The sequence below is a fragment of the Anas acuta genome, chromosome 3 (assembly GCF_963932015.1).
Source record: "Anas acuta chromosome 3, bAnaAcu1.1, whole genome shotgun sequence".
NCBI lineage: Eukaryota > Metazoa > Chordata > Aves > Anseriformes > Anatidae > Anas > Anas acuta.
The window spans coordinates 99,026,611-99,044,189 of NC_088981.1; the positions used below are offsets into that span (position 1 = coordinate 99,026,611).

A 17,579-nucleotide genomic window follows, 5' to 3' on the forward strand; every position below is an offset into this window, starting at 1 on the left:
TATCCTGCTGTGACACAAATAGGTACTTGTCACCAGCAATCTGGAATACATAATACATATATATCTACTTTTACTCTCTCTGTCTCCAGGCATGAGATTTTTATGTTTTACAGTTTAACGTTAAAACAGATTTTATGTAAGAAAGTTGTTTTTACACACACACACACACACACACACACAAAAAAGCATACAAGAAGACTTTTGGTATTGACTACAGAAATAAAAAAAGCCTTTATACTACCTTAAGTAGCAATTATATAACTAACGTAAAGCAAATAATATTAGATAAAGCAAATCACATCTAATTTCCTAATTCATCCTCTATTTCTTTTTCAACTAGGACAGAACTAATCAGTAGAAGTCTTTCAACCATCATGCCAAGTAAAAAACAGGATTGTAGGTCACAAATGATGTCAAAATGGGGAAAATGACTTTCAAATTCCACATGTGTATGCTGAATTTACCCAAAGGAGTTTGGCTGTGGTAACAAAAGCAATGATTATTTATTTATTTATTTATTTATTTTAAATTCCTGGTACTGTAGAAACTCACAATGAGAAATTGTTCATAATTTGCATGTAAAGTAATTTAAGAACAAAAGAACAAAGAACAATTATTCAATTGTGTACTTTGGGACAACCTGCTTTTAATGCACTTTAAGTGCACATACTGCTTCTATTGAAATATATGGTGTGGTCATATACACAGAAAAGTACTTTTTCAACCTAGGCTTAGCAGCAGAGGTGACCAAGGGGTCTCAACTATCCCAATTTCTCTGCAAGTAAAATAATTAAACACTAATAAAAGACAAGTAACACCCACTTTGCAGAAACTTAAGTTACTTGAATAACTAGTAACAGGAAAATCATGAACGAACTTCTAGCTTACAGAACCATGCTTGATCAGCATATGTTGGCTGTGGTGTTTTTTTGGAGCTTGGATACATTCATCATCAAAAGTAATAGATTTAAAAAATGAATTAATCACAGCTTGTAACAAAGTTTTAAACCTCATTTCTTCATCTTTCCAATGAAAATAAGAAATGTGGTTTGATCTTGAAACAAGACATTCAACTACTGTTTAGCGTCCTCTATTTAAAATTACTTTTGGTTTCCATGGTATTTCAATTTACCTGTCTCCATCCCGAATACGCCTGAACTGGGTGCTTAACAGACACATCAAAGTCGGCCCCAGTCGGCTCCCTGGAACTAAGTCTTCTACCATTAAAGCAGGAAATAGGTCTATGTTCAGTGGGGAACCATACAGCCTAAAAAAGAATAACATGAAGATTTAGTATCAAATATTATTCATTTACAAAAACAAAACAACATTAACTAAGAAAACTAAGGGGAAAATATATGAATAACACACAATAAAAAATGACAGTGGTAGTGCTACATTTTTTGTGAAGAACCTATGTTCTGGTGTACTGCAAGAAATCCAGCAACGTACATTGCATGTACATGAGCAGTAGCATGGGGGACTGTATGTCTACTCCACAATTTCATTTCTCGCAGTAGATTTCTTTCGATTCCTAATAACTTCCCTTTTCAATAGCTTCTCTTTCCTGCCCCTCTGAACACTTTTCCTTTTATGCTACCAAAGACTCATTCTCTTTTATTTTGTGTAGAATAAGCAAGAGATGGAAGGTAGCTGAAGGCTTAGTTTCAGACATTGATCCTTCTAAAGAAGACCAGATTACTTGTGGTGAAGGATATACACATGAAAATACAGTGAAAATAGAGTGATTGATATTCCTGTCTTAGTTTAGTTCTTGTTTAGTATGGAATGGATGAAACCGAGCATGTAAATCTTTGCATGAGATTGGCATTAAATATGACCTTACCTTAAAATAACATTCATATTTAGCAGCAGTTATAAAAAGTTGTTTCAAATCAATACTTTCATGAACGCATGCAACTTCATATTGTTCACTGGGCTCTAGAAGTGGAGTAATTAAATGCATGTGGGAATTTTCCACATCTGTTTCCTGATATGGTCAGAAGTTTATTTAAAAAAATCTCTTTACCACTTTCTTAACAAATATTTTCTTCCAGATAAGACATTTAGCTACTAATTTCACATGCACACTTAGATAATGGATTATTTTTCTTCACCTCAGGCTCACCTGCTAAGTTTCTCCCTGATTTCAGGATTCTTAATTTCATTTTTCAGATCTTCAAAAGTCTGAGCTGAAGAAAGATTACAGTAAACTCTAAAATCATGGTAGGGAGGAATTCCATGATCTCTGCCTCTCTGAATATTCATAGCTGCCAGATCTAAAGCCACAGTACGTGCCATGGAGAAGAGTCTTTCTGTTAACTCTGTATTGAGTAATTGTGATGGGACACGCATCTTACCAGCAACACCAAACAATCCCCTTAGAAGTGGATCAATGCCTCCTTCATTTACAATCCGAAATGGAGAGAAGAATGCCTTATGAAGAGGTAGATGGCCTTGTGGAATAGGTTCAAAATTTTCATCCAGTCGATACAGAAAAGGATTAATGAGTGTGTGACCAAACCTAAAAGCGGCAGTTGCAAACTCATTAGTTATGCCAGAATTAACACTGGGATCATAACCTTTATATTCGCCAAGCATCTTCATGCCTACCTCTCCAAAGATCTTAGGTAGCCAGTGGCTAAATGTTATGTGTTGCATTTCTGCACCAACAATTTTGCGTGTTTCATGATATATTGTGTCACCATCCCAGTGTGGATTGAGTTTCAGTAGCTCTGTGGCAATTCTGTTGTGTTCTCTAAACCACAAGGTGTGGATACTGGTAAGACCCAGCTGTTCATTAGAACGCTGATCACCAGCTAAGAAGCAGGGAATTGGGCTCTCATTTTCATCCCTCATACATTCTGTTGGTGGGCCAGTAGCAAATGGAAGAAGGGGCTTGCCAGATCTTTGTACGATGCCCTGTCTCAGAAGACCCCTTTGACTTGCCAAGTCTCTGATTTCTAGTGCTTCATGGTCTGAACTGCCATACACATTGGATGCATCAATATATGAAGTCAGCTGGTTGATCTGTTCTCGTGGGTACACAGAATTCATCAAGAGAGATGTCATGCCACTTCCACAAACTGGACTGGAGCGTACAAAAAACATGCAGCGTGCACCATTTCTAACTCTGGGATCATTTGGTGGAATCATGATCGAAAAGCATGGAGGATCATTTGTGCAAACTGAACTGCAATGCTGACCATCTGAAAACCTGGCCTCACTTAGGGCAGCAACGGTGAGGTCAAGGTCATGATCAAGAAACTGACCCCACTGCATGAGCATGTGAGTGTACTGGTCATCAGGAGTTACAGTTTCAGTTCCAATCAGAGTAGTTGAAACCAATCGAGGCATTGGGAGTGCATATCCATTAGAGAGCCTCCTGGGTTCGATTCCCCGAGGCAAATTAAATCCATTTTCATAGACTGATTTTAACAGACGTTCAAAGGCTGTCAGAGAAGCGCCCCACATAGGATGCTGCAGGTTGTTGCATGTTCCATCGTGTGTCCTGTACTTCTGGTGAAAGCACATATCTGAGCAATTGTTCACTCGTCGGTGGGCTGTACAGCCTGAGAGATTAGCTATCAAATTCAAGTACTGTGGGGATACAAGGTCATTATAGTGATAACCTGAAACCAGAAGAAAGAAGAAAGAAAATCAAAGATTCATAGACTCGTGGTCCCCAAAGATCATGTGTTTCTTTGGGAAGTTATTTCTAATACTGTATATATATTAGTTATTTCTAATACTGTATATACTGTATTTATAATACTGTATTGTCCACATGATTTAATACCCTTACTGTTCAGAAAAAAAAAAAAAAAGAAAAAAAAAGGAAAAGAAAGAATAATCACATACATATATTAGAGCATTAAGTCATTTGGTCATTTGAGCAATGACTGATATTAGGTCAAAAGGTGATTTTGTAAAATGACAATTCAAGCAGAACTTTTATAAAATATTCACAAAAAGAATTCATTTCTTATTTGGCCACCTAAGAAAGTAGGGATGTTTTCAGAAATAACAGCCTCATATTGGAAAGAATGGAAAAATTTCTCCATGTCAATAAAAACATTCTGAAAACTCAGCAACACTTCTACAGATATCAAGACTTTCTCTTTTGAGACTTGCTAATTCAGTGAGCATATTGCTATTTCGTTTTACTTTATCACAAAAAAAAAAAAGTTGAAGAATTGCAAGAAATTAAAAAAGAAAGAACAAAAAAACACGTAAAAAATTATGACCAACTTAGATAAACAGAGGAGTGGTCTCTTAGACAAGTGGTATGGAGTAATCTGCACTCACGTTATTCAGAGCAGTCCACTGTAAAGAAAATTATTGTTTGCGTAACACTTGACACAGATTTCCTCTGGGATCCATACTATTCACCTTTGGGACTATGACATATATATTGCTTCAAGTTCAAATTCAAGTGGGAGGTGACATCTCATCTATAGGTTAGATTCAACGGCTCCTGCTTGAAACAAGGCTGTCTCTAGCATCAGGCCAGCTCAGCTGTACCTTGTCTAGCGGTCTTGAAAACCTCCAAAGACTGAGACAACTCAGCCTTTCTGTATAAGTAGCTCCAGTTCTGCATTGGCCTCCTGGTGAGAAAGCGTTTCCTACCATCCAAGCTGAACCTCCCAAGCAGCAATTTGTGGCCATTTCCCTTGTTATATTGTCTGGCACTGTGGAGGAGAATTTGGCTCCATCGTCTTTCCTTGCAATAGTCCAAGATTTTACATAAAAGTCTCTGAATAGGAAATTGTCGAATTTCTCAACTATTCCCAATGCAAAAGTGCTAAATAACACATTTCATTGGGCCCTGCATTTTGAAATAAAACCAAGTAAGGACAAATATGAATACCAAAATCTGAATATTAGGCTGTTTAAATGAAAACAGATTTATTTTATTATTCAAGTTTCTCTAAAAGCCAGATTCTATAGATTTTGTAGGGCTGAGAAGTAAGTTTTGGTTGTGAACAGAATTTGCAGTTTGCAGAATTCACAGAAAGTTGCATGACTTTGTGTTCATTACCTTGTATTTGCATGCTTTAATGATAATTTTTAAGGTGATGTAAACCTTAGGTGATTGATTTCCTCTTTTACAAATACTAGTGAAAAGCAGTCAAGCTATCAGATTTTAGATATCCTTACTGTTACAATGCACTGTGTCAGTATTGTATTTGATATATTTGCACACCTACCTAATCAGATAGGCAAATTAAATTGTGTGCTCTTATAAAACACAAAACTTTAAAGAATTTAGTATAAGTTTTTGTGGTTAACTTTACCACAAATTATTTACTCAGCTCTAATAATGAGTAACAAGCTTCTTTTACTATCAAATGTTACAGTACTCCACAAAGCCTGCAGTCTTTGGTCTTATAAATACTTGACTAGTTCAGGGTCAGTCAGAGTTAACATTTTCGGAAGTTACAATAAATACTCAATTATAAACATCAAAAGAAATATAATAAGAAAAAATATTTCCTCTAGATTTTCAGTGTCGCTTTTGGCTATGTTTCAAGTCTCAAAAGCTCTCCTAAAACTCCATCATTATTTCCAAATGCTTCAGTCCTACATTTAAAGCATTTCCTCACACGTATCTACACACACATGCTAGTTGTATATGCTCCATCTGGACTTCATGAATTTGTACTTGGGAGTTCAATACCTAAAAGGTAGAAATACTAAATACTGCATTCTTGCACTGTTTTTAAAAAGCAGCAAAAAAATGTGGTTTTCAATACATGAGATCAGAGTTAAAGCAAACAATTAGCTTAATTTGATATCTCATTGTATCATCTTTTTTTTTTTTTTTTTTTTTTTTCTACAAGATGATACCAAATTTTTACTTAAAGAAATAGCAAGTACTGATTCTTAATACATAACAGAGGTTTGCAATGAAATAATGATCCTATTGAATTAACACACAGGATACATTAGACGAATCCATTATACCAAATATGATCAGAAGAAGAATCTGAACATGACTTTTTCCCTAATATGTCTATGTGATGAAAAGTAGAAGCACTCTACTAGGAGAGCTCAATCAAATCAAGCTTGACGATAATGTAGCAGTGTGCAAAACAAAGACTGAATAACATAAACATATTTCTCCTTGTTTTGTGAAATCGTGCTCCACTGATTTCAATGTAAGGGTTCTGCAATTGGGACCCAGATTCTGACAAATCTCTTTTTAAGTATTAATGACTTACGAAACTTCATCACTGAAAAATAAGGAAAGAATACTGACTTGTTCCATTCAGGTCAACCATTAGACCATCCTGTACGTGATCTTGAATAAGCTGTAATGTCCTTTCAAATATTTCCCCAGCTCTTGCTTGCTCAACCGTGTATGGATCCCTTGGGTATCGAAATAAGGCTAGCAAATCATTTGGAGAACGAGGACGACTAATAGATAATTTGGAAAAAAAACAAACAAACAGTAAGTGCACACAGGAGTTGCAATATAACACTGCATACTATAAAAGTTCAACATGATTAGAACATACCTTGGTCACTCATCTCAAAATGGAAGGCAAACAAAAACAAACATATATGTTTAATAAAAGAATATGGAAGTAAACATTTACTAGACTTTTATAACACACTGTCTCCCCAGAAAAACTACTTCAGTGAATAGAGATCTCAACAGATAAAAAAAATTGTTCTCAGCAACTTAGTGTTTAAGTAATAGGGATCTTTCCATGCTAAATGACTACTATTCCCAGAACTAACCAGATGTGTTAACATTGTCATTTCAATAATAAAATGGCTTCTTGCTTACTAAATGTTTCAGTATTCCTACTATATATATTAATTTTGACTTCTCAGTTAAAAAAGAAGGGGATACCTGTCAAACAGGTGTGTACGTGTTGAATTTATAGCTCTGTCAACAGTTGCAATTGCTTCCACAATTGATGTTTGTACAAAAGGATCTCCATTTCGGCTGACATTAGGGACTACAGGAAGAGGAATTAAGGTGTTATTGCAAAAATGACCACACACAAAAAGATACTTCTATAAGACATGGTGTAGACACGATATCATTTCAGGTGTGTAAAATGTAAAAAAAAAAAAAAAAGTAAAAACTTCTGTTCTTAAAGCATTAATGCAAGAATTTAAGGGGTTAAAACGAATGTCTTATGAGAGGAAAATACTTATAGACTTAATTTTTTCCTTTTAGAATATATAAATCACAAAAAATTAAAGAGATTTCATGAAAACATATAAAACACTGAAAATTAAATTGGAAAAAAAAAGGGAGGGAAGGGAGAATACAGATGTGCATATGTTCCCAAACAGCTACAATAATTACCACTGCTCCTGTCATGATTTTACTCTGATAAGAAACACATAAAAATTTCATGTATTCTGATCACTACATTTTAAAATTATCTAATGTTATAACACTACATTAAAAATCACATGCTTCTATGATTCTATTTACAGCTCTTCTACTCATAGTACAGGAACGTTGAAGCATGGGCCTATTCATCTGCTTTTTTATGTGCTGCTCTATTGCAGCTGGATGTTTGTATAGCGTATCTAAGACTAATAACCTTCCATTCAGCCTAACCTAAGAACTACCAGATCCAGGGGCAACAGCTAACAATTTCCAGAGTGTGTTTAGATTGGAAAACCCACACAGGAAGAAGGGTAAAGTAGGGAAAACATCCAAAGCAAATACACTGGAATAAAATCAGCAGATGTACAAAATCAGCTGACAAAAAAATTGTTGTTTACAAGCTTTTCATGACCTTTTTTTTTTTTTTTTTCTTCTTCTTTTCTCTCTCTTTTCTAGGCAAGATTTCTTTAATCCTTCATTACTGGCAGCTTAGGTTATATCTATATAAGTTTCAGAGACTAGATCTGGGCAATCAAACTCTACCACCTATAAATAAAATAAAATAAACAAAATCAAATAAAACGGTTGCTGGCACTGTATAGGTGGAATTGGTGCCCCTTGCTCTGCTCTGAGGCCAGCTGCCTTAGGCTGTTGAGAATACACTCTCAGCATCCAAAATGGTCTGACCTAATGGCAATAATCCTCGATCCATGCTAATTACCAACTGCCCTTCTTGCTTGAAAGCTTCATTTGCATAACAGCCTCATAGACACATAATGAGATAAACCACCTATTTTAAGAAATATTTACAGCTTTGCTACCTTTGTTTGAATTGTTTCAGAGAGTGCTTGCATACCACAAACCTTTTTAGCATTTCAACATTATACATATAAAAATCCAGTGGCTGTTTACCTTCTCTGTGGCTGCTTACACTATGTGTAATCTCAGCAGTCACCTTAGATACGTCTCCCACAGGGTTATCTTTCTGATTAATGGTGCATGTGGGCTGAATCATAAACCTTGGTCAGATGTTAACTATACAGACCCTTATTTTTGTATCAACTATTTGCTGCCAGTAGCTCAGTTTTTAGACTAAGAAATATTAAAAGTTAAAGTTACATGCAAGCCTTTCAGGCCTTGCTTTTTTCAGGGGAAAAAAAAAATGGCGCTTTGTCTGTTAAAAGCAAACTAACAGTTTTTAAGCAACAAAAACATAATCTACACACACCCTATCCTAAACCTAACCTAGAGGCTTTTACAAAACAACAGCAGATAAGGTCAGAAGAAAATGACAAAAGAAAAACATACTTAAAATGTAATTAAATGTGGCCAGCAAAAACTGCCCTGCAGCTTATATGCATTTGATTTTTTCCATCTCAATGGTAAGAAAATATACTTATGTATTAGAAATATCTATAAAACATTAACTTTGAATAAAAGGAATATTGATATGCAAGTTTTTACATGCTCCTGGCTACATCATTATTAATATGATCCAGATAGCAAGTACCCAGTATGGATAATCTGCCCATTTGTCTCCTTGATTCTCTGACAGCTTCGTTTTTAATGGCAAAACCAGAGAAGCAGTATCTGATATCCCACTAATTTTTAGAAGAAACATCATTTACAGGTACAGATTGATTGCAGATGAATCAAACTACCCATCCTTTTCTTTCTTTGCATCTCCAGAATGGCCAAGATGAACTGAAATTTTACGGACTTTACTACATTCGTACATTCGCACACTATAAATGGAGATGAAAACTCATCAGTGAATGATTCCCAGCCCTGCAATTTTTCTCACAGAACTCAAGATACCAGGTGATTGATATCTCATGATAATCAGTTCATTAAAAAAATCACTGATATTTATTCATTAATATAGTAAGCAAAATACAGAACATTAGACATAACACTGGGAAACAATATCCAATATGTTAAAGAAATCATGCTCAATAGTCATTTTCAATGATACAGAAATATCATGTTATTTCAGTTTCTACTGAAAGAAAAAAAAATCACATGATTTCCTTAAGGTTTTCAATCAAAATAAGACTGGAAAATCTGTTTGTATGATGAGTCAGGAAAACATCAGGATCAGTCTATGTAACAAAGTTGTTTCCTTATTTTTTTTGACTGCTTTATTACAAACAATTACATATGATAGTTGATATTTACTATTCATCATTATTACTTTCAAATAATTATTATAAATTCATATTTTCTGTTTTTGTTGTTGTAGTTTTTTTCCTCTCTATTTTCTCCTTTAAATTCTTAAGAGTATTACAACTTTCCTGAACTCTGTCATAGTGGTTGCAGCCCAGTTTTTAACCATAGCTGTAAAAGTCCTTTGAAAGATGTCATTGGAGTTTCAGTCAAGTTATCCCTAAAATTAGACTGTGTATTCAACAAGAAAATTTGAACTGGTCCAAAATAAAAATCAGGAGGAAAACAGCATGACTAACAGGAGCCCAAAACATTGTTTGTTTTGAAGCTTAAGTCCTAGAGACATTTTGGCTGTCATATTCCCATCTTACTCACATCTGTGTGGATAATTGCCTAAATTAAAAAATAAATAAATAAATAAGTAAATGAATAAATAAATAAATATGAGAGGTTTAAGGGAAAGGTTAAAAAAATGGATAAAAGAAAGAATTCAGCATTTGATGAACTTTTTGCATCTGACAAATAAGCCAAATTCTAAAAGTAATCTAGATCATACTTCCAACTGATTCATACACCTTACCATTAACACTAAGCACCATGCTAACAGAGGAGTATCCTATGGTATTCCGGGCAACACATTCATATCGACCTTCATCAGCAGTTCCAACATCACGAATAGTAAGAAATCCCTCTGGACTAACGTGAAATTTTCCACTCTCAGTTACCTGTACTCCATCCTGCAGTAAAGAACAGTGGTTTTTTCATTCTGAGATATCCAATCCTAGTTTCCAAACCTGAATTTTTGTTCTCTTTTTCCTCTAAGAGTGACTTAGTAAACAAAAAACAATAGTGAAGTAGATAAATTTATATAAAATTTAACACACGGTTATCATGTGTGACTGGAGGACTTGCATGTAGATCTAAATCATACAGTGTATTTGTTTACTTTTAAAAGCACTCATTATTATAAATTAAAGTATTTTAATAGTTTTAGGCCTTCACCACATAGAACATAAGCCCCCAAAATAAGATAGCACCTCTTGAGAATATGTACGCATTATCTTACTCAAAATTTGTCAATCTTTTTAAAGATCTCCAGAATGCATGTCAATTCTTCATATACTGTGCATTTAAGATACATTAAGGTACATTTATTTTAATGCTCACTAATTGAAGATAATCAAGAAGACTGAAGATTAATATTAGAAACCCTTGAATTCACCAGTACTTCTACCTTTATAAATGTTTAATATAACAATTGTTGCACTGACGGAAATCAAACCAAGAGCTGTCACTGAAATATATAGGACATTAATATCTATATTACTGATTCTGGTCTGTATAATGTTTCCAAAAATTTGCATAACCATATATATGTCTGTGTATACACACACACGCACACATATCTAAAATTCAGGTTTGGTATCTATGTACATACTCTGTATTACAGCTGATTTACTGATCAGACTGAAGGTAATGTTTTCAGAATCAAAGTGATCATTGTGTTAATTTGCACCTTAAGCAGTTAGTTATGAAGAGATGGAGAGGCCACCGCCTTTATGAAACAACCAAAGAAATATCTATTACCTTATTCCATGTAATTACTGGCTCTGGCTCTCCTTGAGCACTGCATGGGATCTGCACATTTGTGCCAACTTCTACTGTCATGTCACTGGGAACACTGGCAAACACAGGAGTCACTAAAAAAACAAATGACACATTGATAAGGTATGAAATACAACTTCTACAAAAGATGATCTAAAAAGAGGTCATCATTGTTTATTTCTTTCAGTTACCCAACATTTCTTAATCTATAATCCTATTCTGCTTGCAAGTTTTACTTGATTATAACAATGCCTTAAAGACAATGTTGCCTATTTTTAGTATCTGCTAAAAATATATTTAGCAGATTAGTATTTATAATATTTAATATTTAAATATTAATATATATATTAATATATATAATATTATATATAATATTAATTTAAATATTTATAATATTTAATATTTAGTATATTTAGTATCTGCTTCAGGCAGATTTTTAAGTGCTCTTAACTTCTAACAAAACAGGCTAGTAGTTGCCAAAAACACTAAGTTCTGTAAGCTAATAGCTCTGAAAAAAAATCTGTAAATAGGTAACTTCGAACAAAATCACCAGAATAATAGGAAATTTCCCATCAATTTCTGCCATAATTTTAAACTTTCAAGTTTTAAATAGCAACAACAGAGATTTCTCGGATGATTAAAAGCAAAACTTTCCAGAACTCACTCAACTCTAAGTGCCCCAACTTGATCTGCTGGGGTGTTAAACCTTCACAAAACTGCTGTGCATCTGAAACCAATGAGCCCTGGGCCTTAAACATCAACTGACCTTTGATTTTAAGGGCAGAGGGTGCACAACAACCTAATTCCATGGTGAAGAAAATTAATGCATTTTTAATCCTAATTTCCTTCAAATCCAGATGGATGTAGATCCAGCATTCAGATGAGTTTCATGAGAAGTATGTACAAGATTATGAAGATGCTTACAACTGTATTTCTACTGGAACATATCAGCACTTTGCAGGGAGGAGGAATGGGTCTATGGTTCTACCAAGAAGCATTTGGCCACACAGCCTACTACCAAACAAATCTGGCCTTGGTGTTAAAATTGTTTGTACGGTCTCTTGCAAACGAAGCATGGTTATTAAGGAGTGGAGACAATTTCAAATAAATTGTCTGCACTGGGATGTAAGTGTCTAGGAGGATGTGCGGTATGTCTTGTTGAGGACAAACAGACTTGAACCTTTAATCTGTATTCATTAATACAGATTTAGCCACAGTGAGCACTGACCAGACATTCCTGAGATGAAAAGTCCCTTTGTTATAAGCCCAAAGGAAAATGTTTTCTCTTGTTGCACAATTAAAAATATCATTGCAATGAATGTATGGAGAGCTCCAATTTCAGGAACATACATGTAGCCTTCAATCTTGTATCTACTATCTTTTGACGACTGGATTTTGCAATCTGAGTTGCACAAAATTAATTTTATTAAACTTAAATTCAGTGAAGTTTAACACAACTGGAAACCCTGGAAACCCATAAACTTTTTAAAATAGTTTTGTTTTGTTGAATTTTAGCCAGCAATTTTATGTAGGTGAACAAAACCTGTACTTTGACAAATCAATCTCCAATTATTATTTTTAACTAAGAAAAATCAATGGATTTTTTTTTTTTTTGGACAGATGTCTTAGTTTAGGAAAACTACAATACTCTTTTACTGAAAAACTGTTTTAGATATGGTCACTACCAAGAAAGTCTTTTAATTAACTGTTTAATCTCCTTCAATGTAATTTAACACCAAAGTACTTAACTAAATTATAAATATTAATATGATTCTAATTAATCATGGAAGTAGCTTACTTAGAATTTACTTGAAAAAAAAAAAAAGAAATTGTAGGGTTTTTTTCTGTGTTAGCTTATTTTAGGTATAAGCAATGGCATTTCATTGTGAAAGTCATTCTGGTGTTGTAAAATAAACCGTTTTGTTTCTGGACATTGAAACATTATGTTAATAACACTATTTAGTTAACAGCATAGAGTCTTGTAAGAAGTTAGTCTAACATGCGCACAGAAAAAAGACAACATTTTCACAGGAAAAAATACTTTCACAACCACAGGAATACAGTCATCCACAAAGCAAATCTCCATTCTTTAAAAACAAAAGTAGATCAGATGAACCTGTTTCACAGAATACAGTTTGTTCTAAAGAAATGATACTCTGTTCAAATCCTAATAAGTATCCATACGTTATTTATTAAAAAACACCCACAAACTTTTTTAAAAAAAAAAAAGATATGCTCAGAAATAATGATGAGAAATGTGAAATATGTGCAACACCCTGAACAACAAATTTTCTAAACAACAAAAGATATAGTCCTGTTTTAACAAGCTCTTATCAAAAAAGGCCAAGCTTAATTACAAGGCTATGTATTCTCCAGATGACTTTGAACTAAGTCTGTCTGGGCACACTGACCCACATGTTCAATTTATAAGAGCTAATAAGACACCTTATAGTGCAAATCCAGCAACCTAGAATTACTGTAATATTCAGTAAAAGTTCTAAAGAAAAACCCAAGCACTGGATTTATTTAAGCTCTGCTTCACAAGCTTTTTTACTTCTAAACTAAGATAAATTTAACCTACTTCACATTCACATACATGCCATACTATGCCATCAAAAATGATTAATTCTGATTCTTACATTTTAGAAAAAGAGAAGAATAAATCAAATATGGAGAACATACCTCTAGGCTGCACAGTCAGGTATACAACAATCCTTTGAGATCCAATAATGTTGACAGCTTGGCATTCATACTGTCCCTGGTCATGCAGGGCTACCCTGGAAATCCTTAGGGTACCAGAAGATAGAACTAAATGTCTTCTGTCAACAGACAACTGGCCTCCTGAAACACAGAGCAATAGCATTTTGCTCTTTACAGCAGTACAGAACAAAGTCTCTTTGTTTCAGAAAAAGGGAAATCTGGAAGTATTCAAATTTGATAAAACATTGGAAACAAAAGTTTCTTAAAAAGACAGAACTGGTGAAACCTTGAATTCACAGAATATAAACACACAAATATATGTATGCACACAGTCATAATCCTGATCTCTTCCCCTTCTCCTTTTGTGGCAGAGAGAAGTATTTCCATTTAAGGAGCATGACAAAGCATCTTAACAAGAAGGCATCAGAAGAATGGCAACAGCTATTACTGTTAATTTCATATTATTGTTAAGTATGAAAGACACTCACAATTCATCTGCCTAGACCATCTAGACAACCAATAGAAAAATACATACAGCTCTGAAAAAATGGAATGTAATACAATACAATACAAATGAAATGAAAGGCACAACAGTGTCTGTACCCTGTTCTTCCTTTCTGGATATTTCATTTGATTGGAGCAACCTTGGCAGAGGGAGAAACAGGGACATTATCAGCATCAAAATGATCAAGAGTTTGTTAAAAATCTGCTTTATGTACCATAACTTAGAATTCCTTAGGAGATGCTTTTCCTTCTAGAGCTACTTCACTTGACTCAACTGGCATACCTACTTACATACAACATCCGCTAGAGTATTTCTTCCCACTGCATTGGGCTCAATGCCTTTACAACCCCAACCTGATACAGCGGTCAGCAGAGTATTCCTGTGTTCCCAGTGTTCCTATCGATCCCCATTAAGTGACAGAAACACAGTACACAGAATTTGTACTGATGCCAGGATAGACTGTTCCGGTTTCTGAAGAGGGCACATCCAGACTTATTTTAGATATCATCAGTGATGGTCACCTCGATTTCTGTAGTAAATTGTCAGTAATAAATATTGCCACATGTGATTTGGCTTGCATTTCTTAAACCTTTATTAGCAGGAATTTGTGATGGAGACATACATTTTAGAGACTCCTTTTTACTCAATACTGAAGAACACTTGGACAACTAGCTTCTGCTGGATATTTTGCGTTTTCTAGCTAAAGCAGAAAAAGATGAACCCCATGCATTTCCTTTTGATTCAAGTGTCATTACAAAATCTATTCTAGCAGATTAAAAGTACGTCCAGAACAAATTTACCTCCTTTTGTCCAGGCAATAACGGGCTGGGGATAGCCTTGTGCTTCACAAGGGAAGTCAACAGTTTGTCCCTCAATCACCGTTTTGTCTTGAGGAGTGACAGTAAACTGAGGTAGAGCTACAGAAGAGAAAATAAACTGGTAAAAAAAAAAAAAAAAAAAGAACTGAAAAATATATGACTGTATGAAATTGCATACAATTTCCTGCATGATGTGAAAAGCTCATATTGGTGGGAAATGGGATGATGGTGTTCTGGCATTTTTACATTCTATTTAATGTAGAGCTGAGATTTAGGGCAATATCTTATGCAATAGGAACATCCCCATGGATGCCCTGGTGTCAGTGAAGGTCTCTGGTATCTATTGCTCTATAAGATACACAGTAAGACTTAAAAAATGTAACATGGAGTGTTCCCTAGATTAAAAATACTTTCTTTTTCTATCTTTCAAAAATTCCTCAGCTAAACTATGAAGAAAATGTAACATAGTCAAAACCCTCCTTAGCTGTTTTGTTTGTCTTTATTCAGAAGGAAAACAGTAAGTGGAGTGCAGGACAATTTCTGCATCATGACATTATCAGTGTGAGAAGGAATTTGTTCAGCTCTCAAAACACAATAATCCACTGGTGAATGATAAATGAACAAAACACATGGACAAGTTATTTTGTGTAGCTTTAAAAACTGAACTAATTTACAAAGCATTTGCAACCTGAACTGTTTGTCAGATCTTAATATCTTAAAACAGAAATTAATTTCAATTGCTCAAAACATTTTGCAAATAAAAGTTCCAGCATTGAAATGTTTGCAGAAGAAATATTCTCCACATATATGCATAGAACGTTTTTTGATGCTTTGTCCTTAAAACACCTTATATTCTTACTACTGACATGCAATACCAAAGTTATTGTGGTCACAATTCTTTAGGAATTCTCTGACTTTCACTTCGCAGAAACACCTCAGCTGGTAGAGTGACTGTTTCCATGAAACTCAGAAAATGTGCCCACATTCACCTGGCTATCTACAAGGGAAAGGTACCTCGAAAGGTATACTCGAAACTCCATTCTAGTACTCCTGGTATAAATCCTAAACTCTAGGACTGCTATTTGTTACAGAAAAAAAGTACACAAACTGGAGATTGCATGTTTTATTCATACCAGCAAGCTGGCAAAAAAATAAAACATTGCATGTTTTATTCACACCAGCAAACAAAACTATAAGCATTTCAAAACACAAATGTTAACTTCAGTAAATAATCAATGGAATTTAACTTTCAGAGCATTAGTAAATATTGTCTTACTCTGGGTGAAATATACAGCAACATTACTATGGTTATATAGTGTAATTAAAAGAAAAAATCCTTACGGTTTTAGGTTGGCTATGGCAATTCCAAAAAAAAAAAAAATCATACTTGAAGTAATATACTCTTCATAATATGTTTTACAGCATGTCACTGCAAGTAATACTCACCTTGGACTATGATGTATGCAGTTGCATGGATATTATCTATGCTGTTAGTTGCAAAACAGGTATACTCTCCGCTGTCCTCCTGCTTCACATTTTGTATGTAAAGTCCTCCTGATGGAGTTATCGTGATGCGAGGGTCACTTGGTAAAGGGGTTCTGTCACCTTTGGTCCATGTAATTCGTGGCTGAGGGTGCCCAGTTGCACTGCACTCCAAGGTAACACTCTCTCCAACTAATACCTCTGTATTTTGTGGGTGAATCACAAAACTTGGCCTGGCTGTGAGAAAATAACAATGCCTAAATATGACTTTTAGCTGAGAGTACTAATTTGGCTGAATATTGCAATAGTTTGGGGAACCAAGTTGTTTTGGTTTTCTATTTTAATAATAGCTCTGTTCCAATGTACCTCTAATCTTGGTGCAAATTCTGCTTGCTTTAATCCTAATCTTTTTTCCTTATCCCCGCCCCCCCTTTAAAACAATTATTAATCATATCCTCATTTACTGATGTTTAGAGACGTAGACACTGAGACCCAGAAAACAATCTGGCTAAAAGGTGCTATGGGGTGCTCAAAAAGAAAGAAATTACTAAGTATTTTTTCCCAATGGCATATATACATTTAAATGACATTTTAAGTTCGCCTGGTGGTGAGTATACAAACAAAATTTGTCAATGTCAAGAAGATACAAGAAGCAATACATCTTATTTTTAGCAATCTTATTAAGAAAACAATTCTCCTTAGAAATGCAAAATCCAGACTTTGTTTTTTTTTTTTTTACCTGGTGATCCAAAGTATCTAAGAGTAACTTCCTGAGTTTTCACTTCTCCAGCCACATTTTTTGCCATGCACTGGTAAATGCCCTGGTCTGTTTCTTGAGTATTCTGAATCATTAAGGTGCCATCATCTAGCAAGTTTAGACGGGAATCTTCTTTCATACTGAGCTCATTACTGTGAAGAAAAGAATCTGCTGGAGTTAAACCTTTAA

General features: G+C 34.5%; 1 protein-coding gene across 2 annotated transcripts in view; it reads right to left on the minus strand.

The window, feature by feature from the left end:
- Positions 1–17,579, minus strand: part of PXDN (peroxidasin) — an 81,759-nt gene that overhangs the window by 17,519 nt on the left and 46,661 nt on the right. For both annotated transcript variants that reach the window (XM_068678490.1, XM_068678489.1), the window contains 10 exons: positions 17,373–17,542; positions 16,598–16,870; positions 15,134–15,250; positions 13,811–13,969; positions 11,111–11,223; positions 10,104–10,260; positions 6,863–6,971; positions 6,263–6,420; positions 2,129–3,632; positions 1,133–1,267 (listed from right to left, as the gene is read on the minus strand). In XM_068678490.1, coding sequence (XP_068534591.1) covers positions 1,133–1,267; positions 2,129–3,632; positions 6,263–6,420; positions 6,863–6,971; positions 10,104–10,260; positions 11,111–11,223; positions 13,811–13,969; positions 15,134–15,250; positions 16,598–16,870; positions 17,373–17,542 — 2,895 coding nt within the window. The remainder of the gene's footprint in view (positions 1–1,132; positions 1,268–2,128; positions 3,633–6,262; positions 6,421–6,862; positions 6,972–10,103; positions 10,261–11,110; positions 11,224–13,810; positions 13,970–15,133; positions 15,251–16,597; positions 16,871–17,372; positions 17,543–17,579) is intronic.